Source organism: Aquarana catesbeiana, linkage group LG04, assembly GCF_042186555.1.
Source record: "Aquarana catesbeiana isolate 2022-GZ linkage group LG04, ASM4218655v1, whole genome shotgun sequence".
NCBI lineage: Eukaryota > Metazoa > Chordata > Amphibia > Anura > Ranidae > Aquarana > Aquarana catesbeiana.
In genome coordinates this window covers 659,327,045-659,350,555 of record NC_133327.1, presented here as the reverse complement: position 1 = coordinate 659,350,555, position 23,511 = coordinate 659,327,045, and the positions used below count along the sequence as shown (strand labels likewise).

The 23,511-nt window shown below is 42.9% G+C and overlaps 1 protein-coding gene across 1 annotated transcript in view; it reads left to right on the top strand.

The window, feature by feature from the left end:
* Positions 1–23,511, top strand: part of LOC141141304 (uncharacterized) — a 79,804-nt gene that overhangs the window by 37,465 nt on the left and 18,828 nt on the right. Inside the window, exons 5-7 of the mRNA XM_073628979.1 lie at positions 2,576–2,709; positions 14,158–14,325; positions 19,339–19,518. Of these exons, the coding sequence (XP_073485080.1) occupies positions 2,576–2,709; positions 14,158–14,325; positions 19,339–19,518 (482 nt within the window). The remainder of the gene's footprint in view (positions 1–2,575; positions 2,710–14,157; positions 14,326–19,338; positions 19,519–23,511) is intronic.

The window sequence follows — 23,511 nt, the reverse complement described above, 5'->3', positions numbered from 1 at the left end:
GATCTCTTCTAGCGAGTCATTTAACACAACACGTTTCTTTATATAGTATATATATATATATATATATATATATATATATATATATATATATACACACAGTGCATTCGGAAAGTATTCACAGCGCTTCACTGTTTCCACATTTTGTTATGTTACAGCCTTATTCCAAAAAGGATTCAGTTATTTTCTTCAAAATTCTACAATCAATACCCCATAATGACAACGTGAAAGAAGTTTGTTTGAAATCTTTGCAAATTTATTAAAAATAAAAAATGAAAAAAATTACATGTATATAAGTATTCACAGCCTTTGCTCAATACTTTGTTGAAGCACTTTTGGCACCATTTACAGCCACAAGTCTGATGCTACAAGCTTGGCACGCCTATTTTTGGGCAGTTTCTCCTGTTCTTCTTTGTAGGACCTCTAAAACTCCATCAGTTGAATGAGGAGCGTCGGTGCACAGCCTATTTTCAGATCTCTCCAGAGATGTTCAATTGGGTTCAAGTCTGGGCTCTGGCTAGGCCACTCAAGGACATTCACAGAGTTGTCCCATCTTGGCTGTGTGCTTAGGGTGGTTGTTCTGTTGGAAGATGAACCTTCGCTCCAGTCTGAGGTCCAGAGTACTCTGAAGCAGGTTTTCATCAAGGATGTCTCTGTACATTGCTGCGTTCATCTTTCCCTCAATCCTGACTAGTCTCCCAGATCTTGCTCCTGAAAAACATGCCCACAGCATGATGCTGCCACCACCATGCTTCACTGTAGGGATGGCATTGGCCAGGTGATGAACTGTGCCTGGTTTCCTCCAGACATGATGCTTGCCATTCAAGCCAAAGAGTTCAATCTTTGTTTCATCAGACCAGAGAATTTTGTTTCTCATGGTCTGACAGTCCTTCAGGTGCCTTTTTGAAAACTCCAGGTGGGCTGTCATGTGCTTTTTACTGAGGAGTGGTTTCCATCTGGACACTCTGGACACTCAACCATTCAGGCCTGATTGGTGGAGTGCTGCAAAGATGGTTGTTCTTCTGGAAGGTTCTTCTTGCTCCACAGAGAAGCACTGGAGCTCTGTCAGAGTGACCGTCATGTTCTTGGTCACCACCCTGACTAAGACTCTTCTCCCCCATTCGCTCAGTTTGGCTGAGTGGCCCGCTCTAGGAAGAGTCCTGGTGGTTCCAAACTTCTGCCATTTACAGATGATGGAGGCCACTGTGCTCACTGGGACCTTCAATGTTGCAGAAATTTTTCTGTACCCTTCCCCAGATCTGTGCCTTGATACAATCCTGTCTCCGAGGTCTACAGGCAATTCCTTGGACTTCATGGCTTGATTTGTGCTCTGACATGCACTGTTAACTGTGGGACCTTATATAGACAGGTGTGTGCCTTCCAAAAACATGTCCAATCAACTGAATTTACCACAGGTGGACTCCAATCAAGTTGTAGAAACATCTCAAGGATGATCAGTGGAAACACGATGCACCTGAGCTCAATTTTGAGTGTCATGGCAAAGGCTGTGAATACTTATGTACATGTGATTTTTTTTTCATTTATTTTTGATAAATTTGCAAAGATTTTTTTTTGCAAAGATGACACCACAAAGCTTCTAATCCACTCCCTGGTCATCTCCCGCCTTGACTACTGCAACTCCCTCCTCATTGGTTTACCTCTAAATAGGCTATCCCCACTTCAGTCCATCATGAACGCTGCGGCCAGGCTCATCCACCACACAAACCGCTCAGCGTCTGCTACACCCCTCTGCCAATCCCTCCATTGGCTGCCACTCAGTCACCGAATTAAATTCAAGATACTAACTATAACTTACAAAGCCATCCACAACCTGGCCCCTAGCTACATCTCTAACCTAGTCACAAAATACCAACCTAATCGTTCTCTTCGCTCCTCCCAAGACCTCCTGCTCTCAAACTCCCTTGTCACCTCATCCCATGCTCGCCTTCAGGACTTCTCCAGAGCCTCCCCCATCCTCTGGAATGCTCTTCCCCAATCCGTCCGATTTTCTCCTACCTTATCCACTTTCAGACGATCCCTGAAAACTCATCTCTTCAGAGAAGCCTATCTGGCCCCCACCTAACAACTGTACATTTATCTTCTCAATCAGCACATCACCCACAGCTATTACCTCTTGTATCTCTTAACCTTCCCTCTTAGATTGTAAGCTCTAAGTGAGCAGGGCCCTCTGATTCCTACTGTATCAAATTGTATTGTATTTGTACTGTCTACCCTCAAGTTGTAAAGCGCTACGTAAACTGTTGGCGCTATATAAATATTGTATAATAATAATAATAAAAAAGATTTTAAACAAACTTCTTTCACGTTGTCATTTTGGGGCATTGTTTGTAGAATTTTGAGGAAAATAATGAATTTAATCCATTTTGGAATAAGGCTATAACATAACAAAATGTGGAAAAAGTGAAGCGCTATGAATACTTTCCAGATGCATTATATATACAGTATATATGTATATACATATATATATATATATATATATATATATATATATATATATATATATATATATATATACACACACATTTTTTTTATTATTATCTGAACATTTTTTTTACAGAGAGTTTGCTGTACCCATATGGCAATAATGTTGGGGACAAAAAGGTTAATGCTGATGGAAGAGATGTCAATTCACAGTTTATCATACCACCGATGGGATTCCCATTCCTTGGACAGACATATCATAAAATTTATGTAAGTTTTGTTCACTTAACAATTACAAATACAGGAACTGTGTATGCATGATGTACATCTTTGTGCTGAGTGCAAAATATGTTTTTGGAGTTACTGACTTCTTAGATTAAATATTTGTTCATGAAATTAATTTCCAATTGAATTAACATAAATAGGCACTGCTACGTTATACTGTTTACTCCCTGATTAACCTAAAAACCAGAGACAAACTTGTAAGACACCAGAAATGATCTCCACAATTCAGACAGCAAAACGCCAAATAATATAACCACAATATTTTATTAGACAAATAGCTCACAAAAGAGCCACTGGTCAAAGCTAAATCATTAAAAAAAATTGTACGTAGGTCAAGAACATTGTTCACATACCAGAAAAAAATATCTACAGCTTTTTTTTTTTTTTTTTTTTTTTTTTTTTTCTTTTTTTTTTTTTTTTTTTTTTTTTTTTTTTTTTTTTTTCTTCTTGCCACCTCAGTGATTATAGTTGGAGACCTGATCCACTTAGTCAGTGTCATCTGTGTCTCTCCTTTTTTTCACATCATTTGTAGCTTACTAATCACGTGTGTATATCTTATATTCAATTCAGCAAAAACAAAAGGAAAAGAAACCCCAACCCCTCCCCTCCCTCCTACATCACCCCTCTCCCCCCCCCACCACCCCGCCTCCCTCCCCCCCCCCCCCCCCGCACCTCTTGTGTACATTAGATGTTATCTCTATTTTTAATCAATTCTTGACCTCAAGCCTTCAGTAATACTCCATGATTTTTTAAACTCCTTCCAGTTTTGCCAGTTGTTCCTCCCTTCTGCTGATTCAACTTCTCTTACAGGTCCTCCTTCCTCCATGTACCGAATCCCTTCTACTACATCGACCCACTCCCATATTGATGGGCCCTCTAACTTCTTCCAGTTCTTTGCAATAACCTTTTTCGCCGCATTCAACAGGTGTGGTACTAAGGTGTTTTTATAGATTTTTACCTCCCCATTTATCCCGTGATGTAACACTATCCAGGGGTCTAGTTTAACCTCGATCTTAGTTATCTGCTTGATGTATCCCAAAATTTTTAGCCAGTACCGTTTAATTACGGGGCAAATCCACCAGATGTGAGCCATATTTCCTACACCTTTACATCCCCTCCAACACTCCGCAGTTTTATCTTTTTGATATTTACTTGCCCTTTCCGGTGTAATGTACCAGCCTGTTAGAATTTTATAATTCATTTCGGCAACACTAATATCAGTTGACGAGCTGTGGGTGAGCTCCAGAGTTTTCTTTAATCTATTACTATCTAACTGTACTCCTAGTTCATTTTCCCATTTAATAATAAATGGTGGTTTCTCCCTGCTGCTCTTTGCCAACCCCAGTTTATAGAGTTTTGATATTATACCTTTAGTATTATTTGATGTACATATCTTTTCCAAGTCTGATAGCTCCTCCCCTGATCTTATTGGATGTGGTAGGCGGCTGATAAAATGGCTTAACTGCAGGTATCTCCAGCGATCTAATACCCAAATATCTGTTTTGTGCTTTAATTCCTGAAACGTGACTATCTTCCCCTTTTTAATAATATCTCTCAACTGTAGTGTACCCTTTTTTATCCAACTTCCCCCAATGTCCTTTTTGCCAGGTGCAAAATAATCATTCTCTGAAAGTGAAATTAATGGAGAATTATACGTGTTATTTACTTGTTTATATACTATATCCCAAACTCTAAAAACCACCTTTGTCAGTGGATGTGTATTTACATCTAATACCCTATAATGTGGAGGGTTCCAAATCAAATGTCCTAAGTGCGCCTTACTCAAACTATTCTCAATATTAACCCATCTTTTCTGTGTGTTTTCTCTAAACCACTCTATCGCTCTTGTGACCAGTATTGCCCTATAGTAACCCTGAATATCAGGAATCGCCAAGCCCCCTTTTCTTTTTTCCTGTTTTAAGATATCAAAAGATACTCTAGCCCTTCTATTTTTCCAAACAGCTCTCATAATGATAGATTTCAATTTTTTAAAATAATACTGAGGGATATTCAGTGGAAGCATCTGTAGTTTATAGGTGATCTTAGGTAGTAGAATCATTTTTATGGCGTTAATACGTCTAATCCATGAAAGTGGTTTAGTTGTAATCCTTTTACTCTCAGATCTTATTTCATCCAGAAGTGGGATAAAATTTACTTTATAGATCTTTCCTAATGAATTGGCCAGTTTTATGCCCAAGTAATTTATTTCTTTTTTCCATATAAATTTAAATTCCTTTTTCAACATTTTTTCCTCCCTCTTTCCCAAGTTGATATTCAGGATTTCCGATTTTGCCAGGTTGATTTTAAAGTTTGATACTTCACCATATTGCCTCATAACTTCGAGGAAATTAGGCATCGAAATTCTGGGGTTGGTCATGAACAGCAGAACATCGTCGGCAAAGGCCGCGATCTTGTGCTCCTCATCTCCAACCCTTATACCCCATATGTCCGGGTCCGCCCTAATCGTCGACAACAATGGCTCCAAGGAGAGAATGAAAAGCAGGGGGGACAAAGGGCACCCCTGCCTCGTTCCATTTTCCATTTCGAAAGCCTCTGTAAGGGAGCCGTTAATTTTTATCGAAGCAGTAGGGTGCTTGTACAGAGCACGTATCCTATTCATCATTTTTGGACCTATACCCATTGACTCCAGTGTTTGGAACATGAACCCCCAGTCCACTCTATCAAACGCTTTCTCCGCGTCTATAGACAAGAGTAGACCTGGGGGTCCCCTGTCCTTGATATGCTGCAGCAAGAGGAGTGCCCTTACGCCATTGTCTCGTCCTTCTCTTTTTGGAATGAAACCCACTTGGTCCGGGTGTACCAGACCATTGAGGCTCTCTTTTAGTCGATTAGCTAAAACTCTGGCATATAGTTTAACATCGGTGTTGATCAACGATATTGGCCTATACCCAGAGCATAGCGTCGGGTTTTTCCCCTCTTTTGGGATAACCGTGATCTCTGCTCTAAGAGCTTCTCTACTCAAGTCATAGTCTCTACCCAACCCGTTCATGTACTCACATAATCTGGGAGTCAATATTTCTTTAAATTTAGTATAATACCTACAGGTAAATCCGTCGGGCCCCGGGCTTTTACCTGAAGCTGATTCTGACAAGGCTCTATCAATTTCTTCTATCGTTATGGGGTTTTCTAGGGTTTCTCTGTCTATCTCATTGATCTTCGGGAGGTTGGCTTTATTCAAAAATTCTACTGTTTTCCTATCCTTTGCCCCTCTTGGCCTTATATTTTTGGCTACTGAGTATAACTTACTGTAATATTCCTTAAAGGATTCCCCTATCTCTTTTGTTGTATGGAGCATTTCTCCTTTACTATTTTGGATTTTATCAATATAATTTCTAGTTTTTTTCTTTCTTACTATTTTGGCTAGCTGTCTACTGCTCTTATTCCGACTCTGGTAATTTTCTTTCGCCACCTTATAGAATGCTTTTTTTATTTCTAAATCTGTATGCTCCTTTAGCTCTTCCCTTTTTTTAACCAATTTTTGATAGACCTTCTTTCCTTGACCCTGGCCCCCCTTATGTTCTTGCTCCAGATCATATATTTCTTCTGTTAGTTTTTTAATTTTTTCCCTTATTTCCCTTTTCCTCCTTGCCCCTAACTTCATTATTACTCCCCTTATGTAGGCCTTATGGGCCTCCCACAAAGATGATCCTGAGATCCCTACTGTATCATTCGTTGAAAAATATTGTTTTAGTTCCTGTTCTATTTTCTCCACATTAGATACTTCTTGTAAAAGATCTTCATCTAGTCTCCAAGTTATTGGGGTTCTCTGATTTCTCGGTATCGACAATCTCATGCTAACTGGGGCGTGGTCTGATAAGGTAATAACTTCTATCTTAGCCTCCCGGACTCTTTCCAACAATGAGTGTTCCGTCAATATATAATCTATCCTAGAGTACGTCCCGTGCGCAGAGGAATAGAACGAAAAATCCCTCTTATTTGGGTTCATAATCCTCCATACATCCACCATTTGACACGAATGCAACTTCTGTTTTAGTTTCTTCAACTTCCCGTTCATTGTCCCCTGCGCACGAGACGAACTATCCACTCCTGGAACCATACAGACATTGAAGTCACCCATCATAATCAGGTTTCCTTCTTTAAATTCTATTAGTTTCTCTAATATTGTAACTAGAAAACCACTCGGCTCTTTGTTTGGGGCGTAGATGTTTGCAAGTGTAACCTTCCATCCCTCCAAGGAGCCTCTCAGGAACATATATCTTCCTCCCTGGTCTATTAACCTCTCTTCCACCCTAAAATTTATCCCTTTTGCTATCCCTATTGCTACTCCTCTCGCTCTTGATGTTATTGAGTCTCCATAAAACCAAGTTGGATACATATTAGACTTTATCTTAACCTTTGAGTAATATGTTAAGTGGGTTTCTTGAAGGAACACAACCTCAGCCCCATATCTCTCTAATTCCCTCAAGATCTTATATCTCTTAGTGGGCTCGTTGAGACCCTTTACATTATAAGTCATAAACTTCAATTTTCCCATCTCCTCACCTTTTTTTTTTTTTTTATTTTTTCCCTTTGATTTGGTTGGATTCGTATTACTGAGCTATTTTGATTTCTATCTTTGTTATCTTGTTTCTTTTCTCCTTCCCTCTTACTTCCTTGTACACCGGGTTCCCCTTTCCCCTCCCTTCTCCCTAGCCCTCCCTCCCTACCCTTCAGCCACCCCCTGGCTCCCCATTCGCCCAGCACCATGGATACCATGGAACCTAACGAATCACTTATTTGAGGTGGGAGCCCGAGTTGTGCCCTTTACCCCCCCCTGCCTGGTGTTGTAAAGCAGAGAGGGGCAATCCGGATACATACAGAACCACTCCTCCTCCCTCCCGCCGCCCTTCCACTCCACTAATCTAATTTAACCCCAAAACCCGTCCACCCCACCCCCACCTCCCCCTCCCACATACAGCCGATCACCCCTCTACCCAGCCCGGCAACTCCGGTACTTCCATATCAAGCCTATCACAAAAGTCCCTTAAATCCTCTGGGAACCTCAATCTTGCCGATCTTCCATTTCTAAAGCCTCTCAGACATGCCGGGAAACCCCAGCTATACTTAATATTTAGTTCTTTCATCTGTTCTAATAAGGGCTTCAACAGCCTTCTCCTAGCGAGGGTTTCGGGGGCAAGGTCCGCATAAATTTGGAACTCTGACCCTTCAAATTTTTCCGGGGATTTGCCTCTCATTTTGGATAAGATTCGAGCTTTGTCCTCATAAAACCTAAAACGAATTATAATATCTCTCGGCCTCTGGTGGTCTGAGTTGAGTAATTTTCCAACTCGGTGTGTCCTTTCTATTTTTGGGAATTCCTTATCCTCCTCCCCAACCAGAGGCCCCAGTATTTGGGGAATCATCCTTCTCAGATCTTCTCCTTTGTTTTCTGGGATATTACGAAGTCTTATATTTTGCCTCCTATCACGATTTTCCTGATCTTCGATCTTATATAAAATTATCTTCTGGTTTTGTCCAGAGATTTTAATTTGTTCTTTGAGGTTCATTATCTCGTTTTCCAATTCCTCCGTTCTTTTTTCCGTTGTTTCTACCCTCTCCAATAAGTTTCCCAGGTCTGCTCTCACCAGACCTATTTCAACTTTTATTGAAAGCTCTAGATTTTTAAGCATGTCTCTCATTTCCTCCTTTGAAAGCATTGGGGCGCTTGTACTTCTCCCTTCTATCCGGTTTAGATCTCCTTCACTTTCAACACTTTCCGCTATTGAGTTTTCTTTTGATTGAATCGTTTTATCCCCCTTTTTGTCTGGAGTTCCCCCTCTTCCTCCTTGGGCTCCCTGCTCCCCTCCTTTTGGACTCCCGCCTTGGGACATAAACTGTTTTATTGAGCTACCAGCTGTCCTATCCCTCGGCGTTTTAGGTGCCCCTCCTTTTTTTGTTGTCGTTTTATTCATTCCTCCTTTCTTCCTCTGACCCCCTGTTGGTTTCCCCCGGATTTTCTGAACTTCTTCCCCCCTCTTATAGGAATGGATCCTTCAGGGGTCTCGGCCCTGGGGGTTATTTCTTGAGTCCCGCTCCAGATAGTATCCCACCTTTATACTATTAAAATATTCCGTCCGTGGGAAGGGGGGGTAAAACACCTCCCAGAAATGACCCAGGCCCTCTCAGGACCGGTGTCTCAAAGGTGCATCACTCTTGTCAGTCCCCAGTCTAAAATTTCCACCTAAGGACCTTTCCTTTTTTTCCCTTTTTTTTTTTTTTTTTTTTTTTCCTTTTTTCCTTCTCTCTTTTTTTTTTTTTTCCTTTCTCTTCCCTTTTTTTTCACAGGTTTGAGACAAGTTTCATTGCTACGTCGGGGGAAGGTACCATCCCAAAACCGAAACCTCAATCAGTTTACTTCTGTTCCCGATAAATCCAGCATATGTTGACAGATATTAGTAATGGCATCAGCAATAACACCCAGGCTGAGGGAGTCAATCAGCACACCTGCTCCGGACACATTATCAATCATTAACCACTCAGACTGTTATAGTAGGTTGTAAAGAGAATTTTTCCTATATAATCATGTCTGCAGGCTTCCAATACATCAATAACTTAGATTTTATCCTCCTTCAGATATCTTTGTCGTATAACAAATATTATGATAGATCCTGCATACAATCCCAAAGCTAAGTGAAGTTTCAGATAGGCACAGCAGTTTCAGCTACTATCTTTAGTCATTAGCTCAACCACCGTTATATCAAGCTGTTATAATGAGATGACACTTGAGACATAAAAGCTGGTACATATGGACAGGTGTTGTATGCAGATATTATGTTCATTATATGCAGAGTTATTTCTACATTACCACCACCGGACTCTGCCGAACTCCAACGGGGTCACAAGTTGCCTGGAAAGTCATGAGGAGTGACCGAGGGGGGGGAAAGCCGGAGGGGGGGGAGGAGGGGAGAACGCCGTTGTGTGAAGCGGCGTGTGGAGCGGCGTGTGGAGCCTCCGAGTTGTCGCCCTGTTGGAATCAGGGAGCCTCAGCAGCAGCGCTCGTCGCGGCGATCAAGGATCTTCCTCCCCTCTTTAGCCACGGGCATGTCCTGAGCGGCGGCTGGAAAGACGAGCTCCGGGGATCCTAGGAGCGTCTGCTTCTCCTTCCGACACCCTCACCTCCCTCCCTCCGTGATGCGCGTTACGTCATCACGCCCCCCTCTCGTTTACTTCTGTTTTGACGTATCTATCTACAGCTTTTATAAACGTATATAATTGTCTATCTTGTTGCATGGAAATTACTTTTCTCCAAACTGTTTCTGAATTTTTAACAATATTAAAGCACATTTAATAGATCAGCACCTCTGGATTTTGAAAGGAGTCAGTTGAAGTGGTACGGAGATTGTCAACTGGGAGCCTCCCCTGTGAACATCCATTTACAAGCCTCCAGTGCCAGTCTGCAAACACATAGCAGTAGTACTACTTTCATTGGTACTGTAACAAAGTAGTTGGCCCTTTTAGGTTAGTAAAGAGTAACCTTCTTGATCCCCTTCAGTTCCCTTCCCCTGGATTATGCCCTCAACACTCCACAGAAACTGCTCTCCTAAAAGTCACAAATGATTTACTAACAGCAAAACCAATGGACACTATTCCGTAGTCCTACTTCTGGACCTTTCGGCTGCCGTTAATACACTTGACCAGCCCCTACTTCTCAAAAATCTTACTCCTTTGGTCTCCGTGGTTGTGTTCTTTGTTGACTCTCATCCATCCTATCCCACCGCACTTTCAGGGTCACTTACAATTCTACTTCATCTTCTTCCATTCTTCATTGCGGTCCCCCAAGGTTCTGTTCTTGGACCTCTCCTATTCTTAATCTATACCTCCTCCCTGGGTCAGCTGATATCATTTCTACGCTGACGACACCCAAATCTATTTCTCTACCCCTCAGATCACAATATCAGTCTCCTCATGCATCTCCTCACACTTCTCCTAACGCATTTTCTCATGCGTCTCCTCATGCATCACTAATTTACTGACCGACATATCAGTCTGGATGTCACACCACTTCCTCAAACTCAACCTATCCAAAATTGAGCTCATAATATTCTCTCCCCCCCCACGTTCCTTTCCCTGGCTTCCCTGTCAAGATCAATGGCACCACCATCAACCCATCCCCGCATGCCAGGGTGCTAGGTGTAGTCCTGGACTCTGAACCCTCCTTTCGGCCCTACATCCAAAATAATAATATAGTGGATGGGCATCTTGATGGGACGCAGTGTGCGGGAATGGGGACAATTGTGGGTGCTCACTCAGGTTGAACTGGATGGACTGGTGTCTTTATTCAACCTTATTAACTATGTAACTTTCCAAAGCTTGCCGCCTCAACCTCTGCAACATCTCCGAAATACGCCCCTTCCCAACCAATGATGCCACAAAGCTCCTAATCCTCTGCCTGGTTATGTCTCACCTCGACTACTGCAACTCCCTCCTCATTGGCTTACCTTTACATAGGCTGTCCCCTTTTCAGTCCATCATGAATGCTGCTGCCCGACTCATCCGCCTTACAAACCGCTCAATGTCTGCTACCCCTCTCTGCCAATCCCTTCATTGGCTTCCGCTCACCCAACAAATTTAGTTAAAAAATACTAACAACAACTTACAAAGCCATCCACAACTTGCCCCCCAGCTGTATCACTAACCTAGTAATAAACTACCAACCTAATTGTTCTCTTCTTTCCTCCAAAGATCTCTTGCTCTCTAGTTCCGTGGTCACCTCCTCCAATGCTTGCTTCCTGGACTTTTCCCGAGCCTCTCCAATCCTTTGGAATTCCCTACACCAATTTGTCTGACTATCTCCAACTCTCCACTTTTAGGTGATCCCTGAAAACTTTTCTCTTCAGAGAAGCCTATTCTGCCTCCACCTAACAACTGTACTTTTATTTTCTCCATCAGCTCATCTCCCACAGTTATTACCTTTTTATATCACTTTTATATTTCCCTCCTTTCTAGATTGTAAGCTTTAATGAGCAGGGCCCTTTGATTCCTCCTGTAATGAATTGTATTGTTACTGTACTGTCTGCCCTACTGATGTAAAGAGCTGTGCAAACTGTTGGCCATATATGAAGCCTGTATAATAATAATAATGATAATAATAACTTAGCAAGGTCCTCTGGTCTAATGAGAACCTCCAGGGCCAGAGATAGCTGACATCCTTTTGTATATGGTAGGTTGTGAGGCATAATGGGCGCAAAGTAGTTAAAGTCATTGGGTGCCAGACACCTCTTGAATGCAAAAGAGATGGTTATTTCTCTTAATAGAACTTTGGGAGAGAGGGTTAGGGCCAAGATGCCCTTAGGTAGTTGCAAGATTAATTGTCAGACTCCGAGACTTCAACAGGAGGACAGCCATGCAGGGGAAGGCATTCAGCAAGATGCCGCATCTGCATGTGAAGGAATGCTGTCTCCTATGGCAACAGTCTTTAACAGTTTCTAACACAAAGTGCAACAGTTCCTTCACTTCTACTACAATCACTTCTTGTAGTTCTTCAGCTCACTGAGCTCCCAGTCTCTCTAACTTGAAAAGATGATTCTCTGCCACTGAATCCCTTGAGCTCCTCCAATGTTCACCGTAGTATCTTGGTCAAGCGTCACCCCCCCTCTCTTCTGGGTCCCTAGCTTGGCACTCAAGATACCTCTCAAGCTTCACCCCACTGGTCTGCTCAGTCCCTGGCTTGACACACAAGGCTGCTCTGCAAGCATCACCTCCGCCTGCTGGGTCCCTGGCTTGATACCCGCTGAAGTTTCCTGAATGTTCACCGTCCCCGGTTGGTGAGAATACTGCCCCTTACTTGCTTCAGTTACTCACTATGGTCCCTGGTAATAAGGTGGTTGGTCCCCTAGTGGCAACAGCTTCCCCTCTTCCTCCGATCACGACAGGTTCTCCGGTCAGCAGAACCGTCACTTCTGGTTGGACTGCAAGCTGCAATCCCAACCCTGCGCTGCTCTCTTGCTTCTGGACAGGCCCTAAGACAGCCTAATAGCCAGATGTGCCCGGGATAGGCCCAAACTCTGGCCTAGCAGCCCAGGCAATACAACACACGTCCACCCAGACAGCCGTCCAGGTGGCATAGAACACTGATCACCTCGATCACCTGACTCCATCCAAATATATAGGCTCTCTCAGCAGGCCCAGGGATCCAAGAAAACCCCTGCCCATTGGCTGAGATACCCAATACATCCATAATTTTACCTTGCATTGCCCTTCTCTTATCTAATGCCACCAGGTACCCGGCCACCTAGTGGCAAAAAGATAGAAGTGCAGAAATCAGATGATCCCTAACAATTAGCCAACAACTAACAACTACTAACTACTAACAACCTAACAACTACTCCTGGCAGGTAAATTTAAAAGCAACCCCACCTAAACTCCAGGGTGCTACAATAAAAATAATAATAGTAAATACCCATCTGAACTATTCAGCTCCCTGCCCCTTGTGTGTCACTCCCAGTCCTATCTATAAGGAAATAGAGGAAGGAGTGCTGTGTTCCAGAACCCTCCAGTACATTGGAAAGGGCTCATTATTCTTCTCTGCTGGGCCTTTGCAGGAAAGGATAATGTTGCACTGACAGGATATAGGACTGTGAGAATTCCAAATTTTATGGAATGTTAGGACATTGTCAGACCAATGGCGTGGGCACAGGTCTCCGTCTTGCCAACTTCACTCTAATGCCTCAAAGACATTTTCAGCATGTTCACTTGTACCATCTTCATTTGGTATGACTATTATCCTTTTCTATAGTAAAGTTGGGACCCCTATTAATGAGGAACCTAGTGTGGACTCTGTTTATTACACACCAATAGGGGATAACTCTCAGGCATGGACTTCTTTCTGGGGACAGAGCATGATGTGATTTTCAGGTTAAAGCAAACATAAGGATGGTGGCCCTGAGTTCTGGTCAGGCAAGACTGGACCTATCCCAGGACATCCCAGAGGTGAAGTAAGTGTGAAGTAAGTGTGTTATCACCCCATTATAACCAGAGTTCCTGGGAGCGCCTATGCTACAAGGAAGACTGAAAAAGCAAAGAAAGAGTTAATTATGCCTGTATGCGCCTCGGTTATACAACAGTGCTATTTTTACTATTATTGGTACTATTAGAATTGCTGTTACTGCAGCTACATTAAGTATATCTAAATACTGTATATCTAAATAGTTTCTGTTTGAGAAGGTTCTGCTGTACTTCACAGTCATTTAATGGAATACAATTTGGTTCCCTCTAATCTTACAGTTACTAATTTTACTGGTACTAAACATGTTATTACTGGTTATACTGTCACTAAAAAATATTCAGTTTATTGATCCAGCTGCTAATACTGCTAGAAATGTTATTACAATTATTATTACTATCTTACGTGTTTTATAGAACAAAGAATGCAGGTATAAAATTCCAGGATTCATTATGGCGTTTCTATGTTAGTTTTCAGATAATGGACTGATCCAGTTTCAGCTTTGGAACATCAATGAAAAATATCTCTTCCCCAATCCCTTTGATAAAAGGTTTTCTGGAGATGAGAAGGTGGCCATGCTCGCTGTCTTCTGGGATGATGCAGATCTCACGTTAGGAGATGGGGCACTTTGGTACCAGGTATGTGTGTTGATCTAATTAAGAGTGTCACCAAAATATGTGCATGTGTTGAGCGTAGTAGCACACATTCTGTTTTTAAACTGTTTCCTAAAATGAATGTATAGCCCAAACATTTCTTTTTTAACAGATGTCCCCATTGGAAGACTTCTCTTAACCACTTAAGCCCCGGACCATTTGACTGCGTCGCTTTAACTGACAATTGCGCGGTCGTGCGACGTGGCTCCCAAACAAAATTAATGTCCTTTTTTTCCCACAAATAGAGCTATCTTTTGGTGGTATTTGATCACTTCTGCACTTTTTATTTTTTGCGCTATAAACAAAAAAAGAGAGACAATTTTGAAAAAAAAGGTATATTTTTTACTTTTTGCTATAATAAATATTCCCAAAAAATATATACATTTTTTTTTTTCCTCAGTTTAGGCCGATACGTATTCTTCTACATGTTTTTGCTAAAAAAAATCGCAATAAGCGTTTATTGATTGGTTTGCTCAAAAGTTATAGCATCTACAAAATAGGGAAGAGTTTTATGACGTTTTATGACAGACTCCCCTTCCCTTATATCCGTCCCCCCTCGATTATATTAGGGAACCTACCCATCAGTGTCCCCTGCCCCAAAAGACCCCCATTAGACTGCCCTACCGAGAGCCGCTTTGAGCCAGGAAGTGTGGGAGCCAGAGTTTGGGGGTGGAGCTCCTCTACTGTAGCGCTATTTTCCTTCCTTCCATTGTGTGGGGGGCTATGGGGAGAAGTGTGTCGGCAAGACACAGGAATCAGGACACATCTGAACTGGTGCACTCACTCACAGGGCTGCTGTTAGCAATTATTGGGGCCCTGTACAGCCTAATTCATGAGGCCCCCACCTTCTGAGGAGGGAAAGAGGTGGGGGAGGGAGGTGAGAAAGGAGGAGGTGAGAGAAGGAGGTTAGAGAGAGGCGGTGGTGATTGGGGGGGTGAGAGAGAGGAGGAGTGAGGAGAGGGGGGTGAGAGAAAGGGGGGAGGAGGCAGGAGAGAGGGGGTGAGAGAGTGGGGGGTGAGAGGGGTGGGGTGAGAAAGTGGGGGTGAGAGAGAGGGGAGTGGGGTGAGAGAGTGGGGGCGGGGGGGTGAGAGAAAGAGAGGTGGATGCGAGAGGGGGTGGGTGAGGGGCTGAGAGAGATAGAGAGAGAAGGTGGCTGAAAGGGAGGGGGTGAGAGAGAAGAGAGGTGAAAGAGAGGGGGGCTGACAGAGAGGGGGGCTGACAGAGCAGGGGGGCTGACAGAGCGGGGGGGCTGACAGAGCAGGGGGGCTGACAGAGAGGAAGGGGGCTGACAGAAAGGAGGGGGGCTGACAGAGAAGAGGGGGCTGACAGAGAGGAGGGTGGCTGACAGAGAGGAGGGGTGGCTGACAGGAGGGGGGCTGACAGAGGATTGGGCCTGACAGAGGGGGGCTGATAGAGGGGGGGTTGACAGAGAGGAGGAGGGGGGCTGACAGAGAGGAGGGGGCCTGACAGAGGAGGGGGGCTGACAGAGAGGAGGGGGCCTGACAGAGGAGGGGGGCTGACAGAGAGGAGGGGGCCTGACAGAGGAGGGGGGCTGACAGAGAGGAGGGGGGCTGACAGAGAGGAGGGGGCCTGACAGAGAGGAGGGGGCCTGACAGAGGAGGGGGGCTGACAGAGAGGAGGGGGGCTAACAGAGGAGGGGGCCTGACAGAGAGGAGGGGGCCTGACAGAGAGGAGGGGGGCTGACAGAGGGAGGTGATTGACTGGAAGGGGGCTGACAGAGGAGGGGGCAGGCTGACAAAGGAGGGGGGCAAGCTAGTATGTGTGCCTGGGTTGCCAGCAGGTGGAAACCTGGGCACATGTGTCAAAACCCGGACTGTCCGGGTCAAAACCAAGACAGGTGGCAACCCTAGATGCACCATTACCATTTTTTTAACACCGAGAACAAGTACTGATATGAGTACTCGCCGATACCAATTACCGATACCTATCGCCTAGGAAGAGTAAGTATAGGGGTGGTTTGGGAGGTGGGGGGTTTAGGGAGTTGGGTGAGGGCAGGGTGTGTGGGGGGAGTAGGGGAGTGAATACAGGGTGTGTGGGGTGAGTAGGAGGGTAAGTTAGGGCAGGGTAGGGGGGTAATAGCTGCACAGTGGGGGATTAGATCGTTGGTACACAAAATTTTGAACAGAGAACTTCTTAGAGAGAGCAGCAGCAGGGAATGAATCAATAGGTAGGCTGTGCTGTGTTCTCTGCGGGTCTCCTCCAGTATCAGCCTGAAGCTGTATAGCTGATTTTGTGTCCTCCTCCTTCCTCTGCCTAGATTTGTCTGGACTTCGTGTGGTGGGGGGTTGAGGGGAGAGAGAACTCAAGGCGGGTCGTATCTACAGGCATGCAGCCGGCACCATCTTGCCAGTCATGCCGGCTGGCCGGCAGAGAGGTAAAAGTCAGTAAGCCGCTGGAGAGGCTTGGAGAACTTCCGGACAAGAGGATCCTGGGCAGCAGCTTAGATGCCAGAATCCGCTCCTCTAAAATTGCTGTGTTTGCCGTTGAACACCTCAGGAAGGCAGGAGTGCTGAGCTAAGCGGCCTCTTCTTCGCTGGCCAGACACGCCCCCTGTTGACAGTTGATATGTCATTGGTTGTTAAGGACATGGTGGCTCCGCCCCTTAACAACTAATAATTGCTGGCATTCATTTCTTTACATTTCAGCTGTTAGCCGGAAAATCCTGCTGACAGCTGAAAGAATCAACCCAGAAGCTATCGGTTTTGGGTATTGGCACATTTTCACAAGTGTAAACAATTAGTGTAGCGCTAAATGGTGAAATACCTCTCTATATGCAACAAAATCGCTAATGTAAGGTGATCATGTAACACCCGCTAAAGGTAAATGTGCAAAAGTGCTGGCATGAAACAAATCACAAACAATGAACAAAAAAAAAATGGTACACAAAAAAAGTGTATGCACTGGAATGCATAAAAGGAAAAAGTTCACTGTGAAACAATAAAACAACACGTGATGTACATGTCCAAAATATAAACACCAAAAGTCCAAAAAGTGCCAACAGTAAAAGGATCCACTTCCAAAGACGATGGATAGCTGAGATTTCGAACAGAATGACTCAAATACATGTGGAAACTTCAAAAAACGGTCGTCAAATGGAAAAGATGGAATACTCTTACCAGATGTGGTGGACACATACCGTACGGCATTGAGTCAAATGGGCTCTGATTGCTGATTCCTAGCGCTCTAGTGGGATGAACATGGAGAGATCGGGCAAGACCAAACGATAGATCCCTGGACTCCTAAACCATATGACCAGGTAATGTCAATGAGCCAGCTGGTACCATAAACATAAACACAGGGTTAATTAGAACAAACAACAATGTGTGGAATACCCTTAGAACCTGTGGTAAGCCAGACTAAACTAATTTACATTAAACACATTATAGCAGAGAACAAGACAGGTAGTTGGAGTTGATGACACCAGCATCTCCTCACAGGATGTGTCCCAACAGTATGAATCAGTCTTATCAGCAGGGGGCTGCTTGAGGAATCCCCCCTCCCTCTACAGGGACACACATCCCAAATGATCACAGCAAAGAGTCCACAACAGAATCAAACAACATACAATATATACATATATACATGACTGAGTCCGATTAGTACAGTTCAGACTGGATTTCTAATTCACCTCGCAAAGAGTATTGTTCCCTTGAAAATCCAGGGCCCATAATCAAAAGGCAAGAGGCTTGCATTCAGTCCTCTCCAACATCCTCTGCCCCGGCTAGGTCTGTCACAGAGCCATATATGGGGAAAATATAAAAAAGAGTGGCTCCCAATGGTGCAGGTCAATCAATAAAATTTATTAAGATTGTACATCAAAAAACAGATGCAGAGACGATAAAAATTGTGATCACAAAAAATGGTAGTATAAAAGCAAATAAATGTGGAAGGCATAGGATAAGCAAGCCCGACACGTTTTGACACCATAGGTCATCAACTGGGGCATACCAGATATATGACCTGCACCATTGGGAGCCACTCTTTTTAAAATTTTTCCCATATATGGCTCCTGTTGAGAATGTCCACCCCAATGGCTATCCTCTGGATTAACCCACCGGCTGGCTCATTGACATTACCTGGTCATATGGTTTAGGAGTCCAGGGATCTATCGTTTGGTCTTGCCCGACCTCTCCATCTTTATCCCACTAGAGTGCTAGGAATCAGCGCTCAGATTCCATTTGACTCACTGCCGTACGGTATGTGTGTCCACCACATCTGGTAAGAGCATTTCATCTTTTCCATTTGACAACTGTTTTTTTGAAGTTTCCACATGTATTTGAGTTATTCTATTCGAAATCTTAGCTATCCATCGTCTTCAGGAGTGGATCCTTTTACTGTTGGCACTTTTTGGACTTTTGGTGTTTATATTTTGGACATGTACATCATGTGTTGTTTTATTGTTTCACAGTGAACTTTTTCCTTTTATGCATTCCAGTGCATACACTTTTTTTGTGTACAATTTTATTTTTGTTCATTGTTTGTGATTTGTTTCATGCCAGTACGTTTGCACATGTACCTTTAGTGTGTGTTACGTTATCACCTTACATTAGCGATTTTGTTGCATATAGAGGTATTTCACCATTTAGCGCTACAGTAATTGTTTTATACATCAATCTGGACTTTGTTTGTTTGAGTGTTAGCAGCTTTATTCTTTTGCTATTTTTTGGTTAAGCGCAGTTCTTTCCCTATTTACTCACATTTTCACAAGTACCGATACCCGTGCAAATGCCTAGTATCGGCACCGATACCGGTATCGGTGCAACCATAATTATTATTATTTCCAAATGAACAGGAAAGCAACCTAAAAGTCTCTACCTATTTAGGGATTTAAATCTTGTTGCCTTTACCCTCATCCAAAAATTTTAGGACTACCAGATTTATGTATCATCACACATCATATCTGGACACATTGCTGCAATGAAAAGCCAAAAAAAAAAAATATGATAAAACATTACATGGTTTTATACTTTCCTTCAGATATATTCGGAGAAAGAGCAGAAAGACATTTATTCGCAGATAATATTCAACAGAACCAATGAAGAAGTGAACAGATGCTTCTATAAGAACATCACCTCCAATTTTACTGCAAAATGGATACTGAAAATAACATGGGACCAAGTACTGCCAGTTTCTTTTCAGAAAGTAATGCTCCAAGAGGTAAAGGACCATTGTCTACAAAATTGTAATAAATATGCTCTCATGTTTGTACATTAGTGGAGCCATTAAGATTATGGAGAAAAAAACTGAAACTACCGTGTTTACCCGAAAATAATCCTGGGTCTTATATTAATTTTGGCAACAAAAGACACAGTAGGGCTTATTTTCGGGGTAGGTCTTACCATGTAATGTGCTATCTTCTCTCCCCCTCTCTCTCCCTGCCTGACAGGAATCCCCAGTGGGAACTGAGTTAAAATGCTTGTAAAATCCTATAATCCACTCTATTACAGTAGTATATAATGTACAATGTGTGTGTTTCTGTAATATAATTGTGCCAAATACCTTCGTTACAGTGCCGCTCTGCGCTTCTGTGACCCGCCGGGGCTCTCTTCCCCGCCTTTATATTACAGAAACACACACATTGTACATTGTGTTCTACTGTAATAGAGTGGGTTATAGGATTTTACAAGCATTTTAAACTTATAATGCAGCCCTCCTGGAAAATAACGCTAGGTCTTATTTTCCGTGTAGGTCTTATTTTCGGGGAAACACAGTAGGTACAGACATAAGAGTACTTATGTGCACTTGCCCTAAAACTCAGAAGGATATCCATTAAGACAGTGCAAAAAGCAACGACCATGGGTGAAATTGTTCCTTTCCAGTTTACAGCAGACAGAATTGTAAGGTGATTGCCAGCTGGCTGCCATGGGTTCAGCATGCAGGGTAAGCATGCATTGGGCTTTCTTTTTTTTTATTTCACTTTTTTGCTTTATTAAATATTTATGTCCAAATGATAGACCTGTAAGCTGCAATATGTAAATATTTTTGCTTTTGGGTTTATAGATAAGCTTAAAATTGTAACCCGTCATCTATTTAATATTTTAAAGTAAAAGCCTTGTATCCGCCATTTATGGAAATGGATATTTCAGATTTATAACGAGATCTATGATGAATCTCTCACTTCCTCCCCTAAAATTGCTCTTATATCTATCATCCCGGGCTCGATTAAATCCCAAAAATGGAATCTCCTAAGATTCTTCCTTTCGGCTGCACGTCTGGTTATCACTAAATTTTGGAAGGCTGATGTTTCTCCTCCTCTCCATATGTGGGTTGATATACTTAATGACACCATGCTCATGGAGGAGATGCGGAGTAGAGAAATGGATTCGTAGGAAAGGCATAACAAGTTATGGTATGTGTGGCTTCATTATTCCACCTCCAATAAACTGATTTTTCTATCCCGGTGTGGTTTAGCACCTACTGGAGGTACTTCGGTTTAGATTATCGTCAAAGAGACAATATGACCGATATATAATCTGTAGAATTGTAATAAGGAATGCTGTGTTTTCCTTTCTATCCCTCTTCTTTTTTCGCTTCTACTTTTTTTCTTCCCCTCTATAGTCTGTCATTTTTTCTCCAGTCATTATATCAAATTGTTTTAAAAGTAAAAGCCCTGCTTAAGGGGGTTGTAAAGGTTCATGTTTTTTCACCTTAATGCATCCTATGCATTAAGGTGAAAAAACACCTGTCAGTGACCGACCCCCCAGCCCCCCCGTTATACTTACCTGAACCCTCGAACTTGTCCCACAGGGACGCTCTCTCTCTCTCTCTGTCCGGTTCTCGGCTCTTGATTGGATAGATTGATAGCAGCTACCGCTGCTGTCAATCAAATCCAATGACACGAGCGCCGGGGGCGGGGCCAAGTCCTGCATTCAGCCTCTATGGACGCCGAATGCTGGACTCGGGAGCACGCCCGCAAGGTAACCCCCCGGGAGAGAGCTTCTCCCAAGGGGTTATCTGTGGAGAAGACCAGGTTCAGGGCCACTCTGTGCAAAACAAGTTGCACAGTGGAGGTAAGTATGATATGTTTGTTATTTAAAAAAAACATAAAAAACCGAACCTTTAGTGTCACTTTAAAGAGGAACTGTGCAGTCTGCTCACATAATAACATCTTTGCCAATCTGAAGCTTCACTCCAACCACTTTGCATATTATTTTATATATACTGTGATTCTGTACCTGCCAAATATACGGCAGAAATCTCCCTCCACTGAGTCTGGCTGCAGCCATTTTAACTGTGGGCAGCTGAAGCTGCTGCTTGTTCACTTCCTGGGTTTACACAGACACGCAGAGGCACAGCTCCAGCTCTGCTGATCTCATTGGCCCTCTTATGACTCACCCCCCCTCCCTTCTTTGCAAACTCTCATGAGAGAGAGAGCTGTGCATGATGTCATAAGCCTAGGCTAATGACCAGACAAGAAACAAGAAGTGGGCTGTATAAGGGATTTACTGGCAGAAAAAAAATGTTTTACTATCTAAAGTTAAAACAACAAGGGCAGAAGATTTAATAGCTGGAAAGTTGAAAAAATGACTGAAGTTCTGCTTTAAGAGCATGTACCACAAAGTAGTTGCTGTTACTTCTTTGTAGCCAAAAAAGATACTTAAATATATGTAAATTTCAAAAGATTTAAAAAAAAATGAATTTAGTTGTTAGATCAACACCGCACCCCACATTATTCTAGTAAAAACATTTATAGAAAGACGGGATTTTTAATGGTGTTGAGCCTTCAATCAGAATAGTTCACCAAAACACGTGCATTCTTAAAAATTGAAAATCTTTATTGCAAATTCATTTAAAAAGGATTTTTGGGGGGTGTTTAAAAACATAAAATAATTCCTCACAACATATTCACTATTGCAACCCCAACTGAGAGACCCCCGTTACATAAACATCCTATTGAACATAAGTATAATAGCTCAAATATGTCAGGAAAAGGAGGGGGTGCCTCATCCGACGCGTTTCTCTCTGGTATGCTTCCTCAGGGGCTCAAGGGGTGCAGCTGAGCATGAATGCATATCAAGAACACTGATGGATCCTCTATTCTAAATGGTGTCATCTGGCTTGGTCTGCTCTGCAGAATCTTTTGAGTGCACTACAACAGGCTCTTGAATTGGCAGGAATTGATGTTATTTTCCTCCCCCTTTTGGATGCTGTCGGGAACCCCTTAGAGGGGTCTTGCCTGAGGATCTGATCCTACACTGGTTTCCATCTTGCACCATTCGCATTTCTAAACACGTTGGGAGAGATCAATAATGCTTGTTGAACCGATCCCCTTAGGGATGGATATTGTCTACTCTTCTTGATATCCATTCAACCATAATCAGCTGCGCCCCTTGAGCCCCTGAGGAAGCTTACCAGAGCAAAACGCATTGAGATGAGGCACCCCTCCCCCTCCTTTTCCTGACATATTTGTGCTATTATACTTATGTTCCATTATGGACCATTTGCATTTCTAAACACGTTGGGAGAGATCATTAATGCTTGTTGAACCGATCCCCTTAGGTATGGATATTGTCTACTCTTCTTGATATCCATTCAACCATAATCAGCTGCGCCCCTTGAGCCCCTGAGGAAGCTTACCAGAGCAAAACGCATTGAGATGAGGCACCCCTCCCCCTCCTTTTCCTAACATATTTGTGCTATTATACTTATGTTCAAAACAATGTTTATGTAAAGGGGGGGGGCTCTCAATTGGGCTTGCAATAGTGAATAATGTAGTGAATAATGTATGGAATTCTTTTATGTTTTTAGGGGTAAAAATTCTTTTTTAATGGATTTGTAATAAAGATATATTTTTTTTTTAGGAATGCAAGTGTTTTGGTGAATTATTCTGATAGAATCCCATCAAAATATATGTAAACCCAACAGCTTGTAAAACAACCCATTTAGTTTAAAATAGAAATGAAAGGTAAAACATTTGTGTATAGACATAAAAGCATTATAAATACATTTTTTCCCATTTTTATGAGTGATCACATTCCCTCTGTTCCCAGCTGCATAATGAGCTTAGAGAACTGGGGGGAGGAGAAAGGGCAGTGCACTGGTCTTCCTAATGAATAGAGAAAAACTCACCCAAGCTCTACCGCTATATAGTATAGTTGGTGTGTAGAGTTGTCGGTGCTCTGGCTAATTAAGCTCACAAAAGATCCACAG